The sequence below is a fragment of the Leuciscus leuciscus genome (genome assembly GCF_965113295.1).
Source record: "Leuciscus leuciscus genome assembly, contig: SUPER_11_unloc_5, whole genome shotgun sequence".
Classification (NCBI taxonomy): Eukaryota; Metazoa; Chordata; class Actinopteri; order Cypriniformes; family Leuciscidae; genus Leuciscus; species Leuciscus leuciscus.
Genome location: NW_028118542.1, coordinates 92,488 through 112,436, shown reverse-complemented (window position 1 = coordinate 112,436; position 19,949 = coordinate 92,488). Strand labels below are relative to the sequence as shown.

The window sequence follows — 19,949 nt, the reverse complement described above, 5'->3', positions numbered from 1 at the left end:
AGTGACGGGTCTATGGGTCATCCAATAGATTTTAAGAATGACGATACACAGACTGATCTCAGGTAGGCTATAACATTTCTTAAAGACATTTAAATATTTGAATGAAAGAGATTTTTGAATAGTCAGTAGCAAATTCTTAAAATATAAAAAAAACATACTTACAGGCTGTGTGTGAGTCAGAAGCGCCAGAATGTACAAGCAAATATGGAATTGCCCCACTTTTTAGAATCAGCTTTGTGCACAGCCTGCCTTGTACTCTCGCAGGGTCTGGAAACAGTCCTCTGAAAATTGCGCATCACACAGTCGAATATTTTAGTTGTACTGTTCTGGAACAGTTGTAAATAAAGTTTAAGCATTGTTTTCTAATTGTGTCCTCTTTTGGAAGGCCAAACTCATTTAGTTTGGCTTTCGCAGCGAAAAACACAGTGTCTCCACGACATGGCGGCGCTGGCGGCAACAATAATACAGCGAGAACAAAAGTTACGCCTTCTTTCTTTGCGTATACATTTATTTATGAAACTTTGTCCCCACACACTGACCTAGATTTGTTGGGGCGAGTTTGAAAGAAGAGTTTTAGGAAGGCGTGGCTGAGCCTTTATAACTTTTATAAAGAATATCTCTTAAGGTTTTACACTTTGAGCTTTGTAACTCTGCAGATCTTATACTTGCACTAACAGCTACATAACACACTAAAGAAAAAGGAAAACAAGAAATCGCATCATATGACCTTTAAACTTTATGAAATTAATCCTGTTGTTGATAGAAAACATTGTTTCTACTCTGATAATCACTGGGACCAAATCATCTGCACATATTGCCAAATAGGCACAAGGTTTTGTTATCAGTTGAAGATCCTCCTTTATGCCTCTTATGACAGAGTCCACTATCTTTAAAGCAGATTTTAAAGGAATGCGATGGTTTTAACTCTTCTAGGACTCTGTTTTTATTCTGTTGATTCGTATTAATAGATTTTTTTTTTATTAAGTGAGGCTGAATTAGTTTAAAAACATTTGTAAATTTAGTTTTTAGTTTATTTCTCTTTTTATATTTTGCTACTTTTATTCTCACCATTAAAATAGCTCTGACAACTGACATGATGTTAAATTATAAGCAATCAATCAATAATATATTATTTTAATATAATATTTACAATATATAAAAAGCTTTCTCAAGCTAACACAAAGTTTGTCTTGACAAACGTTTTTTTTTTATAGTTTTTGTTTTTAGTATTATTACAGTTGTGGCCTTGAGCAGTTGATTTATTAATAAGTGCATTTACTTATTATCTGTTTTAGGAGGTTGACAGTGAATTATTAAGGTAATATAAAACAAATCCACCAAAATGTCTGATTCTTGATTCTCTTCATGATGTTTAAGGTCAATCCCACCACAAAGATCAACAGTAACAAAACCCGCCTGTAAGAAGAATGACCAGCCTATGAATCAACTACAGGACTTTAATGAAAGCAGGGATGCTAGTGTCAGGTAAAGTAAACAAACAGGTAAACAAATACAACATTTTACTCTATATATTTAACTTATGTAATACCATGTTATTTTAATTTTACAGCCATGAAGTCCTGAACACATTTAGATCAAAACTGATGGAGAAGTTTAAGCGTCTGAATGAGGGAACAGCAAAGCAGGGAAACCCAACACTCCTGAATGAGATCTACACAGAGCTCTACATCACAGAGGGTGACAGTGGAGAGATCTGTAATGAACATGAGGTGAGACAGATTGAGACACAATCCAGGAGAGCAGCAACAGAGGACAAACCCATCAAATGCAATGACATCTTTAAACCTTTACCTGGACAAAACAAACCCATCACAACTGTGCTGACAAAGGGAGTCGCTGGTATTGGAAAAACAGTCTCTGTGCAGAAGTTCATCCTAGACTGGGCTGAAGGCAAAGTGAATCAGGACATCCAGCTCATATTTCCACTACCTTTCAGAGAGATCAATTTGATGAAGGACAAAACACTCAGTCTTTCAGATCTTCTTCATGTGTTTTTCCCTGAAACAAAAGAAATGGAAATATCCAGTGACAAATATAAAGTGTTGTTCATCTTTGATGGTCTGGATGAGTGTCGTCTGTCTCTGGATTTTCAGAGTGATGTGAGGTTTTGTGATGTAAGTGAATCAGCCTCAGTGGACGTACTGCTGACGAACCTCATTGCGGGGAATCTACTTCCCTCTGCTCTGATCTGGATCACCTCTAGACCAGCAGCAGCCGATCTCGTCCCCTCTGAGTGTGTCCATCGAGTGACAGAGGTACGAGGCTTCAATGAGCCACAGAAGGAGGAATACTTCAGGAAGAGAATCAGTGATCAGAGTCTGGCCAATACAATCATCTCACACCTGAAGTCATCAAGGAGCCTCTACATCATGTGCCACATCCCAGTGTTCTGCTGGATCTCAGCCACTGTTCTAGAGAAGATGTTGAGTGAAGCAGAGAGTGGAGAGATTCCCAAGACTCTCACTCAAATGTACACACACTTCCTGATCCTTCAGTCCAACATCAAACAGGAGAAAGACTATGAGAAGAACCTGACAGATGAAGACATGATCCTCAAACTGGGAAAAGTGGCTTTTCAGCAGCTTGTGAAAGGCAATGTGATCTTCTATGAGAAAGACCTGAGAGAGTGTGACATTGATGTGACAGAAGCATCAGTGTACTCAGGATTGTGCACTCAGATCTTCAGAGAGGAGTCAGGCCTGTATCAGGCGAAAGTCTTCTGCTTTGTTCATCTGAGTGTTCAGGAACATCTAGCAGCTTTATATGTGCACCTCTGCTTCACAAACAACAACAGGAATGTATTTGACCCAGTCTCTGAACCAGATTTGTTGTTTGTATTAAAGGACTGGTTTCAAGTTAAGTTTAAACATGTTTCATTTTCTGAGCTCCATGAGAGAGCCGTGAATGAGGCTCTACAGAGTAAAAATGGGCATCTGGACCTTTTCCTGCGCTTCCTTCTGGGGTTGTCAGTGGAGTCTCATCAGATTCTCCTTCAGGGACTAATGACACTGAGAAGAAGAATAAAGTCTGACAGCAATGAGAAAACAGTTGAGTACATCAAGGAGAAGATCAGGACCATTGACTCTCCAGAGAAATCCATCAATCTGTTCCACTGTCTGAATGAACTGGGCGACCAGTCACTAGTCGAGGAAATACAACAGTATCTGAAATCTGGAACAATAAGTGAAGCCAGACTCTCTTCATCTCAGTGGTCAGCTGTAGTTTTTGTGTTGTTGACATCAGAGAAGAGTCTGGAGAAGTTTGATATTAATACATTTGTTGGAGAAAACAATAAAGCTGAAAAACTGAAGGTTCTTCAGAAGCTGCTGCCCGTGATTAAAGTTCAGTAAGTATCAGTGAAAACTATCACTTTACTGTTAAAACAAAAGAAAATCAAAAGATCATAAATCTAAGAAACATACAAACATTTATTGAATCAGTAATAGGAGCAATATGGCAGCATACTTGTTTTTATTGTTTTTCTGATTTTTAAAAATTTGAATTTATCTATTTTATTGATGTGAATAATGATGGGGAGATGTGATTGGGAAACAATACAAGCTGACTCAAACTTGTGTTAAAGCACCTGACACCCAATGTCTTCAACATGAGGATTCATTTAAAACAAACAAGTTTAATGTTACAAATTATTTATAAAGTAGTTTTCCTGGCAACAACGGACAAAAAATGTAATATTCATATAGCATGTTTATTGGTTATTCACCTGCAAGGGAGGCCAAGAATTCTAGCCCAAGAATGCGGTCTTACATTTAGAGCAAAGCGAGGAGTTAGTTGGTTTAATTTTATGTTGTATATGTCGTGTCTGTTCAGAATCTTGTTCTTTTGCACACTGAGAGTTTGTTATCCTGAGTCCATGTCCCATTTGTCTTTTATTCACACTTAACTCTCTCCAATTGTAATCTGTGACACCATTACCTCAAGGTTCCTGAGTAATTTTGAGACAATGCCATCCATTGGTGACCAAGTGCAGTGTTTTCTTTACTCCATCTACAAATTGTCTACTTTTTCAAAATTTTCTATTGCTTTTTGTTTTCAGTTCATAGTGTTTACCAAGTATGATTTTCATCTCTCTACAGTTTGAGTGATTGTGGAGTCACAGAGAAAGATTGTGCTGCTCTGACTTCAGCTCTGATATCAAACCCCTCACAACTGAGAGAACTGGATCTGAATAATAGAAAACTGCGAAATCCGGGTGTGAAGCTTCTCTCTGTTGTACTGAAGGATCATGACTGTAAACTGGAGAAACTCGGGTAAGATCATCTACGGTATATCATAGTCAGACATGTTATTGTCTTCTGTAAGACTAAATCAGGGTTCCACAAATCTGGCACTGGAGGGCCGCTGCCTTACTGAGTTTAGCTCAAACCCTGATAAAACTCTCCTTCCTGTAACTCTGAAGACATGGATTAGCTTGTTCAGGCGTCTTTAATTAGGGTTGGAGATAAACTCTGCAGGACAGCGGCACTTCAAAACCGGATTTGAGGAACCCTGGACTAAATGCTCTGATGTAAATTTTAGGGCTACACTGCAGAAAATAAATTTCTTTCTCAGTATTTTTGTTTTCTTTTCTTTTTTGTATTCTTAATTGAAAATAAATTTACTTGAGAAGCAAAATAACTTAAACTGTTAAGTCTTGTATACTGAAAAATTGCTTATGTAACTTGATTTAAGAATTTTTAGATATTAGATATTTAGACTACGTCTGGATCGGATTCAGAACGATGATCAAAACACAGATGGAGTAGATAAAGTCCAGCAACACCCCCAAAGCTTCACAGTCCTGTACCTCGTCCTGCGTCGACATTTCATTAAGTAACATTAGGCAGTTTTGATTTTACATTTGCGTCTGCTTACATACGTGACCCGTTCTGGCAAAATGAGTCGCAATGAGCAATTGTTCATGACTGAGCTACACCTGTTTGACTTTAATAGTCAAAGTCAATTTTGAGAAAAATCGAGTTAAAGTTTTCTGAAGGTTCCAAAACAAAATCATCTACCAACCATACCTTAAAATCTCGGGTAATAACACCACATTTGGCACACACCACCGAGTCAAAACCAAATATTTATAGGAACAATATATATTCAACTTTTTTCCCCCATGGTACCACAATTGTTTGATTAAAATTAATGAAAAACACAGCCTATATATTCAGACCTACTGTACTGCACAGGTCTAATATAATGTTACACATCAGCTGTTTTTCCCCAACAGTTAACCAAATGTTCACTTAAAGGTATAGCGGAGGATCTTTCCAAATTTTAGATAAGACCCGCCCTCTCCACTTTTTGAAAAGTTTGATTGATTCACCAGAATGATTGACAATTAGGAGGACCAATAGTATAGGTTACCCACCAGGAAGTAAAACATCCTCCGCTATACCTTTAAGACATAGCAGATAATGTTTGCTTGAATACTCGCCAAGACAGATATTTTGAAACACTGTGTAGGTATAAGAGTATATCGGGATCACGCGCTGTCTGAGGCGTCTTTGAGGCACGCTTCGGATGTGTCAGTCAATGTGAGTAAAATCATTTTGTTTAAATCAGTATGAGTTTGAAAATCACATTTCATTGGTTCAGACCAGGGTTCCCGCGGGGTCTTAAAATGTCTTAAAAAGGTCTTAAATTTGACTTGCTGAAACCTGCAAGAACCCTGGTTCAGACTCATGCCATCGAGAATTCGCTATTAATATTCACAAAGTTGGATTGCTACGTTTTAAAACAATACCAAACTTGTGCTGAGGGAAAGCACAGTCGTCGAGAAGCGAGCAGAGAAAACTGAATTTTTCATGGACAAAGGAAAACATACAAATAAAGATACTTTTAAATGTTTAATTGGTATTTTGACCCTTGGGATCACTAGATGAGGGCTTAATGAACTCATTTTTGTGAACACCTCAAATTCGACCATTTTGCCTGTAGCTCAGAATTATCCTGTACGCATTCTGACTCATTTTGCCAGCACGGGTCACATATGATATTGCATGTTTCTGCTTCTTCTTCGCCTGTGTTTTTATCAGGAGATTTAATACTTTTTCAAAAGTGAAAGATCTCAAACTAAACCGCCTTCAGTGATACATGTGTTAAATAGTTGTTGTTAAGTGTTAGCTTATTATATTTATGTTGAAATTTTATGGATTTAATTTTTACATTTTTCATAATCTGCCTGTAAATGTTTGTATCTCCCAGGATACGTTTCCCCTTTGGGAGTTTAAATTAATTGGAAAAAAGAATGTTTGTTTGGCAATGCGTGTTACAACATTTTAATAACAATTTTAAAACATGTATTCTCTCATAACTTTAAACATTCTTTGTAAAATTCGGTCGAACAATGCCTGTTTATGAATATATTAGCCTACTGTATCATATTTAATATGCAAATTTCTAGGGCCTATGAATGATCAATATGACCAAAACTTTGCTGAGAAACATCGTGTACACAGTCTTCTTCATGCCTTCTGTCCTCTGATTGATAGTTTATACTTAAAAAACAAAAACAAAATTCAAGTAAAGTCCGTTTGCTCAGAAAGTTTTTATTTTTATAAATGTAAATGTAAGAAACATTTATTAGACTGAAGCAACTGGGGTTTATTGATATTAATAAACCATTTTTTTTATGTTAAAAATTGCATATATGATCCATAAAAGCCGTGTGTGTGTGTGTGTGTAATGTGATACTCAACAAAAAACAGATGCTAACTTGTATATGCATGCATGTGTGTTTTTTTGTTGAGTATCATATTTATACATCGCTTTTATGGCTCATACTGTCAGAAACACAGGGTTAGGACTAGTGTGAAAACTTGAACACAGTCAAAAGGTGAACCCAAATGCAGAAAACCAGATGACAGTTCTGGGAAATATCTTCAAATCTTGTATTTGATGAAAAGGAACGTCCAAACTTTCCTAGGATAAATCCAAAAAGTAAACTCCAAAAAACTTCCACAAATAGATTGACAACAGTTCCAAAAAGTAAATCCAAAAAGTCCACAAAGTAAATCCAGAAGGAATTTGAAAAAAAGTTCACAAAAAGATCTGTGAGTACTCCAAAATTTCAAAGAGCAAAAGTCAATTAAACAAAACAAAGGAACCATACCAAGTACACAAATTAGATTTAGATAACTCCAAAAGAGGCACAGCAAGAGAATGACCTAGACTTGGTCATGGCACTGGAAACACTGAGCAAAGTACTCAGGAGAAGGGTGACTTAAATACACAAACAGGGAACAAGGCACAGGAGACATAATGACAGAGACTGAAAACCAACAAGAGACACAATGAACATATATAATCTATGTGGCCAAACATAAGTCTAAAACCTTGACACCGGTGTTGTGCCTGAACGCGTTCATTGAACGATAGTTCATGAACTCGTTCATATTTTGGGCGAACGTGAACTGAACGTACTCTGTTACTGCCTGATGAACGTTACTGTGAACTCGTTCATTCTGGTGTCTGTGAACGGCACGCTCTCTCAGTTTAACTTCGTTCAAAAGGGTGCAAGATTTCTATAGAAATGTATTTGTCCCGTTCGGAACCTCCGTTGTCCCGTTTATTGACGCTGATCTAACCACTGATGTATGACTGAATCTGATACAACAGCAACACTTGATCACGACACCGGTCATCATCCAATCACAGTCCACACTCACGCGCATCAGACCCAGAGATCAGACCATACGAATAACAAACTCTAAATTGAGAATTAATTATTATTTTGGGACAAATCATTGTTTGATTTGCGCACAGAATCCTCCGCTGTCTGGTCGCTTCGATCCGGACTCGCGCTAACGGCAAATCCCTTTCACTGTCCGACTGGGTTTTGATTTCGGCAAATCAGTTTTAACGAATTCAAACAACGTGATTATTGTGAGTCCAACATACATCCAGCCACGCAAGAAAGCATCAAATCATCCTGAGTCGAATAATATACTGATGTGATTTGCTGACCAAGAAACATTTATACATTAATTATTATTAATGTAAAAAAAAAGAAAGAAAAAAAAATCAGGATTCTTTGATAAATAAAAGGTTCAAAGTAAATTTATCCGAAATAAAAAAACGTAGCATTATAAATGTACTTGCTGAATAAAAGTAGGCTATTAATTTCTTTAAAAGTAGTGTATAATTACAAAAGCTTTCTATTTCAGATAAATGCTATTATTTTGAACAATGGTTTGTGTGTAATATGACTTTAATCAAAACAAATGTGTTGTCTGAAAACCTTTTAAACGCATACGAACCTGAAATGACATATAGGCCTACTGTGTTATGTTGGCCTAGCCTATAGCCTACAAATATTTTTGAGTGTCCCTCATTTTCCTGTAAAGAACCATGCACGATTGTCCCGCATTTGTTTAGTTGGCAACCCTACCCTCAATGCTATGTAAACCCTGGTTGGATAAGGATTTTAAAATTGGATATGAAGATGAAATCTGACGCATAGTTTCAGTGTTAAAACTGATAACATAATTGCTGTCTGTGGTTTTATATGGGCTGTGGCAATAATTTTGAAAAATAATAGTTTGCAGCAACATATGGAAAAAAAGAACTGAACTAGTTCATTTTTTGGAACTGTGAACTTTAGTTCAAAATTTGAAGTTTGAACTATGAACTGAACTAGTTCATTTAAAAATTTGTTAACTGAACTTTGAACTAGTTCATGTAGAAAGTGAACTTTCCCAACACTGCCTGACACATATATGCAATTCAATGCAAATCAATAATAAAGAGATGGAAAATGTTCCCTAAAAGCCTGTTGTGTCATATTTGACATTTATATTAACATGAAAAAATGTCAAAAGAATAAAAAATGTAACATTAACAAATGGTGAATAATCAATAAACCCAGTTGCTTCAGTCCAGTAAATGTTTCTTACATTAAAGGAGCTGTATGTAAGAAATGTATTTCAATTAATCATAAAATGGCCCTGATATGTCACTAGACATTAAGAAATCATGTTCATTTCAAATACTTATATCACTGACAACAGTAATCCGGCCAGGATATTGTCATTTAAAAAGTGAAGTTGCAGCCCTCAACTGATGTTGATGTTGTCATGTTGTGTTTTGGCCTGAAGCTCCACCCTCCACCTATCTACCAATCACGAAGTCAGTAGTGTTTCGGCATCCGGGTTGCCAGCTCTGCTCTAGTTACCACAGCTACGTAGCAGCCTACTTTCCTGCTGGATCCTGCATCCTATCTGGCAACCTCGAGTCAGGGGGGAGGGGGAGGGGATACACCGCTCTACAGTAATTTGAAAGTGATTGCAGTACCAGTTTTGGCCACAATCTTACATACAGCTCCTTTAATTTATAAAAATCATGAATCATTAATAAATCATTTCTCAGCAAAAAATACTTTATTTGATAAAAAAAAAGTATAAACTATCAATCAGAGGACAGAAGGCATGAAGTAGATTGTGTGCAAGAGCAAAACAGAGAGGCAGAAGGTAGCATTAGGAAGACAGAAACAATCACTGCATATCCAGTAAAACCTCATGGTATGTTCACTGTCAGCAACAGTGTTGTCATAATTATCAGTTTAGGTTTGACCATATTGGTTTCACTTTATTTTAATGGTCCCTTGAACACATTCTGTTGACTATCAGTACAGTTGCACATGTCTACTAACTCCCATTGGAGTGTTAATAGATTTATTAGTAGACTAGTAGGGTTAGGGTTAGAATAAGTTGGCATGTAGTTACAAAGTTACTTATAGTCAGTAGTTAACCTACCATACTCTTGTGTGCTTTCATCTTCACGATGAGTCTGTCACAGAGAAGAGGTGTAGTTGTGTTTGAGCTCATTTAGAACGGTTGGGTTTATGAAGAACATGTGTTGAAAGCTTTTTGAATTTCTTTATTATTATTTTTTATGACTGATAAATCTCCAATTGAAATTTAGACATATTTAATAGTCTGTGTAGAATTGTGGCTTGTACGTGTTGATCTGAACTGAGAGAGTGAAGAGTGTGTCATTGTTCTCTACAGGTTGAGTGATTGTGGAGTCACAGATGAAGGTTGTTCTGCTCTGGCTTCAGCTCTGAGATCAAACCCCTCACACCTGAGAGATCTGGATCTGTCTGGGAATAAACTAGGAGATTCAGTTCATCTGCTCTCTGCTGTACTGGAGGATCCTCACTGTAAACTGAAGACACTGGGGTAAGTTTGTCTCTCTGATTGTCACACATGTCTTTGTCCTCAGGAAGAATTTTAGGACTAAAATTAGCTTGTAAAATGTTCTGTAAACACTAAATCTCAGCACAGAAATCACAGGTGTACACAAATGTCTAATCTCATGATCTGGTATTAGTGTTCATTTTTACATTCTTTTTAAAATATATCCTTTCAATTTAGTGAGTATTTCATTATTTTCATTATGTTCAATAATTTTTATTTATTTAATAATTTAATAACAATAATCTGATCCTATAGTTCCCCCGGCACTGCACAGTCCTTACTCGTTGAAGTTTCTGCTTTGAACGGCTCTTTCCGTGGCTACAAAAATAAATAAATTCAAAGTAGCTTTTCAAACACTACTAATGTACTAATATGAAAGATAATAAGCAAAAGAAATGTAATAACTTCATGCTGATCTTCATTATCTTATATGCAGGGAAAACACCTGAACTTCTGCGGAGCAGTAATGAATAAAGTAACATGGTCAGCGCCGCGCTGGTGAGATTAGTTTGCGCTGTCCATTCGGTTTCGCTAGCAAACACGTCCTCCCTGCGATGTCGAGTCGGTCACACAGCTCGGTCCATTGAGCCGCACCGATGATGTCAGCACGGCACGAGCTCTGTAACACCGCTCCGTTTCGTCACACTGTTGGTGTGTTTGGCTTCCCATACAACTCGTTACAACTAACAGACATTGCTTAAAAGTAGTGATGCTCCGATCAGCATTTTTGGGGCCGATCACCGATTACCGATCACCAAAATCATGATCTGCCGATTGCTGATCACTGCCGATCACAGAATGGCAGGGGAATGGGAATCTTTTATCAGTAGAAATCAGTAGAGTCAAGAAAATCTTAAAGAACCACCAATGTTTATTTGATTGTAGTTAGAAAACAAGATAACATAAGGCTACTGTATGCCATCTTTTCCAAATAAGGCAGAGTAACATTTTTCAAAACAAAGAGGGGTCAGGCAGACTGCAATGGATGTAGTTGAGGAACTAACTACATCAGATCCCAAAAAAATCAAATAATGTATAGCTAGATTAGCTACTGTAAGCCAATGCCATCCTTCATAAATAACAAGGCAGAGAAACAAAAGGAGGCCAAGCAGATAGTTACCAACCCACATGAACTTGGGATAGGATGAGGTCACATTTAGGCCCAGGCTACTTGTAAAATGTAGTGTTTTTTAATATAATAAAATTAAACAATTGGCCACACAATGTTTCAAACGAAAACTTGCTTGGCCTCACAAAGGACAAAATCATTCAGGTCTCAATCATAAACTAAAGGCAAGTTTCTCTTGATGACTATGAGCATCTCTGCATTTTTTATGTCAGACGGTTTCTTTTATCATCAATAACGTTTGCAGCCGTGCTAAATAGTCGCTCACTATCCACACTTGTGCACGGTGAACAAAGATATGCTCTTGCTGCCTGTGCAAGTGGTGCGAAACGGCCTTTATTCGCCTGCCAATAAGCAAGTGGATGTCCACTGTGTGACATTACGGGCTCTGCTAGATATTGGTTGATCTGCGAGACTATTGTGATTTCCTCATCAGTTTGTCCTGTATCCTCCTCCACCAGTTCAGCAAACATTGCCTGTAAAGAGCAAGCTGGTGGGCTTTTGTCTGTTGACCTGCTGGAACCGGGCACCTCCACGCTGCTTGGCAGTTCAGTGCTGCAATGGGCTCCAACGGCTTCCCGAAACAGATCATGCACAGTTGGTTTGAGTGCCTCTGGAAAGTATCTGTCTTTGTACCTGAAATGAAATAGATGTAAAAATTAAAAACTAAAATCAATTAGAGTGACATGCCATGCACACATCCACACATCCATTTGTGTCAGAATGCTCATTTCGGTTAATTTTCGACAGACAACCGCCGCTTGTTATCCGATTATTAACCGTTAACTGATAAGATTATAATATTGAATTGGCATTAAGTAAAAAAATTATTTTACGAGTGTCTGTGACCCGTAAAAAATAAATAAAATAAAATCACGGGTTTAACGTGCAAACAGATCAACAACAGAACCTGGATTCATATAAAATGTTCACACACCTGCAGCATTTCTGACAGTGTCAACAGAGAAAAACAGAATAATATAAATAAAAAACATAAAATAGGCCTAAAATAAATATATTGTTTTAACTTAAACAATTAAATTATGACGACAAAAAGAAAACACTGAATCAGTTTTCAGCTGAAAACCGGATTTATTTATTTTTTTGAAATATGTCTGTAGGCTATAGTTGCGTATCGATGCGCCACATTGAGTTAACAAATATAGGCTATAGCCTATATAGTTTTTTTTTAACCATGCAGCAAAAAAAAAAGGCTATTAATCGGTCAAAAAACTTTAGGTTAACGGTTAAACGGTCAATATGAGCAATGCATACAGGTTACATCTCAAAACATGAAATAGGCCTACTCGATAGAATTTCCAACTATGACAAAAAATATTACATAGTTTAAAAATATTTTAGATTACTAAAGCCTAGTAAGCCTACTATATTAATTTAATACTATATTTGATCCCTTCAAATAAGGCATAAGAAAAGCATAATTACGTATTTTAAACAAAGAGGTAGTTGGCCTAAGACTGAAAGACAATGGAAGACTAATGATAAGTGATAAGTTTCTCTTACCTTGGATCTAGGATCGTCGCAATTGCATATAGCTTCTGTGTATCAATGTCAGCAAATCGTCTTCTGACAGCTTCCAGTAGCACTGTTTTTGATGTTTTCACACCATGGTCAGACTCCGTCTTCTCCAAGAGTCGGGTGAGAGCTCTTATACACGGAATCACATCCGCAGCTGACGCAGTTGAGGAGCTGATTTGTTGTGTCAGCTCTTCAAACGGGGCAAGGATGGAGATCATATTTTCGATTAATTTCCACTGGTGAATTGTAAACGTGCATGGCAATTCGTATTCTGCAGCATATGCTGCAAGCAACAATTTCTGCTCTAATAGACTCTGGAGCATGTACAATGTACTGTTCCATCGAGTGGACACATCCTGGCGAAGTTTTTTAATAGGCTGGCCGAGTTGCTTTTGTACATTTTCCAGCCGGCTGTATGCCAACGGCGAATGTTTAAAGTGCCCAACTATGCGTCTCCCTGAGGCTGTGATATCCGAAATACTTCGCTGGGACAATACCCCCTCATGCACAGCAAGCTGGAGAGTGTGTGCCATACACGGCAGGCCAGGGAAATCTGCGTCTCTCATTGCTTTCTGCATGTTTTTGGCGTTGTCGGTTAGAATTGCGTGGATTTTCTCTTTTTGGATCCCCCATGACTGAAACATGCCGCTAAATGCGTTCACCAAAGCCTCCGCAGAATGTGACCCCGTGAAATCCTGACAGTGTAGCACAATGTTGTGTCTTTTGAAGTTTGAGTCAATAAAGTGCGCTGTTAAGCTTAGCAGGGACATTGGACAGGCGTCTGCACTCCATATATCGCTTGTGAAGCTAATATGTACGCTATCATTCAGAAGCTTGTCAATGTGTGTGTGCACGGATTTGTACAACGCGGGGAGACACACATCAGTTAGATATTTCCTGCCTGGGGGGTCGTATCGTGGATCAAGGCAGGTTAGCAGGCGACGGAACCCTTTATCCTCCACAACGGATAGAGGTTGTTCGTCGAGGCAAATGAATTCCATGATTCTGGACGTGATGTCTTTCCATCTCTTACTATCCCGGCTGTATGGTTCACGTCGTTTAAAGGCATCACTCACAGTCGGCTGACTGAGGGATGGGGATGTTTGCGTCGGCTGGTTTAGTCTCTCATACTCTCCGTATTCAGCTGTTGAATGGCGTGTTCGAAGATGCCTAATCATGTTGGTTGTATTAAAATGCCGTTGGTGTATTCCACCTCGAGGGATTTCAGCACGACATGTATTGCATATGGCTAATTTTATGTCTTTGTCTGACACTTTGAAAAACCTCCAGACGGGAGAAGGAGAAGTCATTTTGCTGCTTTCTAGCCAGCTCTGCTCTGCTGTTGTGTTCCCGCGCGCCACATGCAGAAAAGTTGCGCGAGTTATTTACGTCACGTGATCGGCTTTTTTGATCGGCGCTTTTGGGGGTTGCCGATTAAGCTCTTTTTAGCCAATATCGGCCGATCATGATCGGCGGCCGATCAATCGGAGCATCACTACTTAAAAGAGTTTGTGAGACGCGCCAAATTAAACAGAAGTGCGGACACACAACTTCCTTTTCAAGGGAAATTAGCCATCATCAACTACCGAAATCTCTTCTTATTTCAGTAATGCGTATGAATGAATTTCACCAAGGTTGATCAATGTTTTTTGTTTCACTAGTGTTGAGGCTTTTCAATAATTGTTTCCTATACGGCCCTTCATACTGGTGGTTTCATATTTGTCTCCTCCAAAGTTTCAGACAAGAATGAACATTGATCTAGTTCATTTGTACAGTATGGTGCACTGGCAGAATAGTTTTGTATAATTAGTGTAGAAATATGTGAAATGCTTATAAATCATTAAATGTTTAAGTTTTATAGGCCCCATTATTACACATTTTTCAAGTGTCCAGACATATATTGTTATCCATTTAATATGAAGAGACAATTTTATTAGTCTTTTTCATTATAATATATATTATAACATTTCTAAAGACACTTATTTACTGTTGTGGTAATAAACACATATGTGTTAAACTGTAAGCATGAAGTTATAAGGCAACGCAAATAATAGAAATAAATGATAAACATGAAAATGGTCTTGATATAAAAGCTTCAGGTCAGGGGCATTCAGTCCGTATACTGTACGCTGTGAATGCTCTGCAGACCCAAGCCATTTAAGAGAATGAGTTTGTGGACTCGCAAATTAATATTAACACTATAAATATGACTATAAATTCCCTTGTCGGTTGAGGTGTAAAATAAAGCTTACATAATAAAAGTCCGTCATTTATTTATTTGCCATTCAACAATTTTTTTCCAAATAAGTGCCAGTTATAAAGTAAATAAAATTAATACATTATTAGTTAACTGTGTGATTTGTATATGTACATTTCTGAAATACATAACTTGGACACAGTCACCTCTGATAACAGATCACTCTAAATTGTAATGTAGATGTGCATTTTCTGTAAAACTGCTTTGAAACAATATGTATTGTGAAAAGCGCTATACAAATAAAATGTGAAATTAATGGAAAAGTTATGGAGGTAAGTGTATCCACAACGCTGGCGTTATTATGCATCATCATCATTGTTTTGCGTTCTATGGAAGCATATGGGTAGCAATATTCAATTTGAAATGTAATATGCAAAATGGCAATGCATTTCTGTATTTCAATTTACGTTTTCCATTACATATGTGCAACGTTTGGTGCAAAATTAAAATGAAAATGATATTATATTATTTACATTTGCCATTTCATACACTAGTTTTAATATGTAAATTGAATACATATTTTAACATATTTTAAGTTTGCAGTGGCTTCATAAATTAATGAGAAATATAAAAAAACAAAGTACACCGGATGCACATTTCTTTGTTCTTCATTTTCTAGAACTAGTTTAAGAATCTTGCTGTATTTATATGTAATTAATTAAGAGAAAGTACACCGCCATCTTATTCTGACGAAAGTGACTTGAACGCACTGCCGTCGTAAACACGACTTCCCAGGAGGACTTATAGATGATGACGTCACCGGGGGGGCCAACTTCACACAGTGATTGACAGGGTGGGAGGGGGCGGGGCCAACTTCACGCAGTGATTGACAGGGGGGGAGGGGGCGGGGCCAACTTCACACAAGGCTTGTTCGACTTCATGCAGGTCTGCGCAGACCGATCGGCGGCTGACTTGAAGCAGTGCATGCCGGTTAGAAATTTTGTCCGACTTGATAAAGTGCCGACGCCATGTGACTGTGACGTATGCCATCAAAGTACCGCGAGAGCGATTCGAGAGTAGCCGGAGAACTCAGCCAGCGCAGCTTCTCAAGAGCGGCTGCACGAGCTCTGATGACGACACAGCTGTTCCACGATTGGCCGGATTCACCGCATGACAACGATCACGTGTGTTTCGTGTTTATTCGAAAACCTTTAGTTCCTCTAAAGCTCACAAATCAGTTTTTTATAACAGTAAACACTCTTTTCATGTAGTTGCGATGTTATATTGTGTCATGTTTATCAAATTAAAACTGATTAAAAAACGTAGACTCCACTTCATTGATAGAAGTTTATGTTGAACTTTATTCTTGTTCAAACAGACGCTGTATGAAGCAGTACATAAAGTATTGAATGAAAATGTCTCTGAAACATCTGTGTATTATTTGGCAAATATTGAATTTATTTCACTTCAGCTGTGGTAAAGTATGCAAACACCACGTGAGCGGTCACTACGGGAACCAGAAAGTGTCCGACTTCACGTGTCCATTTGCAGCTCCTCCCCGCCTGCACTCGACTACTCTCAAGAAGTCCTCTCTGCAGCCTGTAGCACGATGACGTAGCTGGATCAGATCCAACACGTACTGGACGCTGTTACGCGCATGCGCGGTGGTGTGTTTGGGTGACGTCATATATGCATGCGCACTAGAAGAGAGTTGATCAGTGATGATTATTATTTTTTTTTTTTGCTTGTCCTGCAGACACTGAAGAGCAAATTAAGAGGAACCTTATGTACAGATCACTGTGGAAAAATTTGCCATTAACGAAGGAACTCTTACCAGACAAAATATCTTAAAGCATTTTTTTTCTTTCTTTTTTTTTGGACATCTGACAAGATTTCTTTTCTTGATGCTGTTATTATTTTTGCATTTTCCCTTGAATGTGTACTGGTATGTTAAGTTGTATACAGACCATATTTTATTGTAGCTTTAGGATTCACATTACAGAGACAATTACTTGACTAATTTTTGCTTCCACTCAACAGCAAATATGACCTGAATAAAATAAAATGGCTTAATTTTAAAATGTTCTGTATACACGCATAAAAAATAATAATAATACTTGCGGTGACCACATGCTATTAATCCATCAAATTTAGGTTTAAAATCATGTGATTTAAAATGTTGTAAAATGTACTATTTTGTAGAGAGAAACTAGGATAACTTAAGCATCACATTTATGTAAATAATTATTCATCAATAATTACTTATTACTATTTATCAGTACTACTACTACACAGGTTAGAACGGTTAGATGGGGCGGGGCCAACTTCACTTCCGGCGCTGCACTGTGGCGACGAGTGCCTACAGCACGTCTGAAATGTTTGTTTGTTTTATGGGTTATATGTAAGCGTTTTTCATCACATAAACCTCGAACTACACGCTTTGAAAGTTTGGTTGTTAAGTCAGAAGCGAGCCAACAAAGTCAAGATGCGTTTTGTTACGCAGTTTTTGTCTATCGTCCTGGCGATTCACCTGTTGCTGTTAACAGTCCTTTCACTGAGTCGGGGAAGCTATGCATCGGCCGCCGCCACAACATATGGGATTTTACATTATACCCGGGATCAACTCTGGCAATTAAGGGATCTGCATAGCGGAAACTTTCCAGTCGATCTGCCAGATGAGTGTACACGGACATCCACATCACCGAGGAAAAGAGGCCGGCGAGGAGGCGTACGGCGTAGAGTTCGCGCACGGGGGAGCAAGCCACCTCTACCTACGGTCATCCTGGCTAACAACCGCTCCTTGGTGAAGCAACTTACGGAGCTACGGAACGCTGTGAGGAACCTCTCAGAGTATCGGGAAAGTTGTCTGTTGTGCTTCACGGAAACATGGCTTAAAGACACGACTGATAACTCAACACTCAGGATCACAGGGTTTAGCGACCCGATTAGACTGGACCGTGATGCACAGGTAACCGGCAAAAGAATGGGAGGGGGGATGTGTGTTTATATAAATGAGCGATGGTGTAAAAACTACACAGTAAGAGACTCCCATTGCTCGGAGGATATTGAGCTATTGTCGCTGTCGGTAAGACCTTACTATCTACCTAGGGAATTTGGTCAGGTGTTTGTCACTGTGGTATATATTCATCCCCGCGCTAATACTAAGGTCGCGGCAAATAGGATATACGACACAATGGCTAAACTAGAAAACATGGCACCTGATGCACCGAAGTTTGTGCTCGGAGACTTTAAAGGGTTAGTTCACCCAAAAATGAAAATTCTGTTAGTAATTACTCACCCTCATGTTGTTCCAACCGTGTAAGACCTTCGTTCATCTTCGGAACACAAATTAAGATATTTTTGATGAAATCTGAGAGCTGATAACTTCTCCGTAGGCTGCTAGGTGGCCCAAACTTGCTGGCCCAGAAAAGTTATTAAAGAGATCGTTAATATAGTCCACGTGACTACAGTGGCTCAATATATCAAGCGACGAGAATACTTTTTGTGCGCAAAAACAAACAAAAATAACGACTTTATTCCACTATTCATTTCCTTTTCTCTGGGCCTCGTAAGTGTTTTTGCGCAGCGCATCTGTGTTACACGTCACCACGTAGGCTCACTATTGGACTAGTTGGTTCGCTTAGTGTTTTTGCGCTGCGCGTCACACACATGACCAGCTTCGGCCAATAGTGAGCCTACGTGGTGACGTGTAACACAGACGTGCAGCGCAAAAACACTACGCGAACCAACTAGTGGCCCAGAGAGAAGGAAATGAATAGTGGAATAAAGTCGTTATTTTTGTTTGTTTTTGCACACAAAAAGTATTCTCGTCGCTTGATATATTGAGCCACTGTAGTCACTTGGACTATATTAACGATCTCTTTAATAACTTTTCTGGGCCAGCAAGTTTGGGCCACCTAGCAGCCTACCGAGAAGTGATCAGCTCTCAGATTTCATCAAAAATATCTTAATTTGTGTTCCGAAGATGAACGAAGGTCTTACGCGGTTGGAACAACATGAGGGTGAGTAATTACTGACAGAATTTTCATTTTTGGGTGAACTAACCCTTTAATGGATGCTCAATCAAAAGCGTATTGCCCAATTACTATCAATACGTCGAATGCCCGACAAGGAGGGATAAAACACTCGATCTATGCTTTGGGAATATTAAAGACGCTTATAAGGGCTATGCAAAACCACCCCTCGGAGACTCGGATCACAATGCAATCCAGCTTGTCCCGCAGTATAAACAAAAGCTCAAGACCAGCAGACCAGCAAACCGGAGATAAAGACAGTTAAACAGTGGACTAATGAGTCTGTTGAACGCCTTCGAGGCTGTTTTGATTGTATTGTGTGGGACATTTTCGTGCACACTAGTAAGAATTTGGAAGAGTTGACTTTAGTGGTGACTGACTATATTCGGTTCTGTGTGGACTGTATAATCCCAGAAAAAACTTTTAGGGTATTTCCAAATGACAAACCCTGGGTAAATAAAGAATTAAAAGTTGCACTGCACAGGAAAAGGAGAGCTTTTGAGCAGGGAGACAGGCTTAAAATGAAAGCAATTCAGAAGGAGATTAGACAGATAACAAATGACTGTAAACAGAAATATAAACGGCAGATTGAGGTGAAAATGAGGGGGAATAACCTGAAATATGCATGGCAAGGGATGTATACAATGATAGGGAAGGAAGAGAAGAAAAGGCACATAGATGCAAATGGAGATGATCAAGCATTTGCAAATGAACTGAATGGTTTTTATGCACGGTTCGAAACATCAGACTTTCTCCTGGAGCGTGATGCCATTAGACAGCAGTTACAGTATGGTACTCCTCCAACTATTACAGCGGATGAGGTGCGT

General features: G+C 38.5%; 1 protein-coding gene and 1 pseudogene across 2 annotated transcripts in view; both read left to right on the top strand.

Annotated features, from left to right (window-relative positions):
* Positions 1 to 19,949, top strand: part of LOC309510221 (NACHT, LRR and PYD domains-containing protein 3-like) — a 343,190-nt pseudogene that overhangs the window by 247,691 nt on the left and 75,550 nt on the right. The window contains exon 13 of the transcript XR_014211802.1: positions 10,038 to 10,208. The product of XR_014211802.1 is annotated as an NACHT, LRR and PYD domains-containing protein 3-like (transcript). The remainder of the gene's footprint in view (positions 1 to 10,037; positions 10,209 to 19,949) is intronic.
* On the top strand, positions 13 to 5,527 carry LOC309510213 (NLR family CARD domain-containing protein 3-like; the record flags this gene model as incomplete). Its single annotated transcript, XM_082191246.1, has 5 exons — positions 13 to 62; positions 1,378 to 1,485; positions 1,571 to 3,367; positions 4,119 to 4,292; positions 5,494 to 5,527. 5 exons carry the CDS (start codon positions 13 to 15, stop codon positions 5,525 to 5,527), a joined length of 2,163 nt encoding a protein of 720 aa, XP_082047372.1.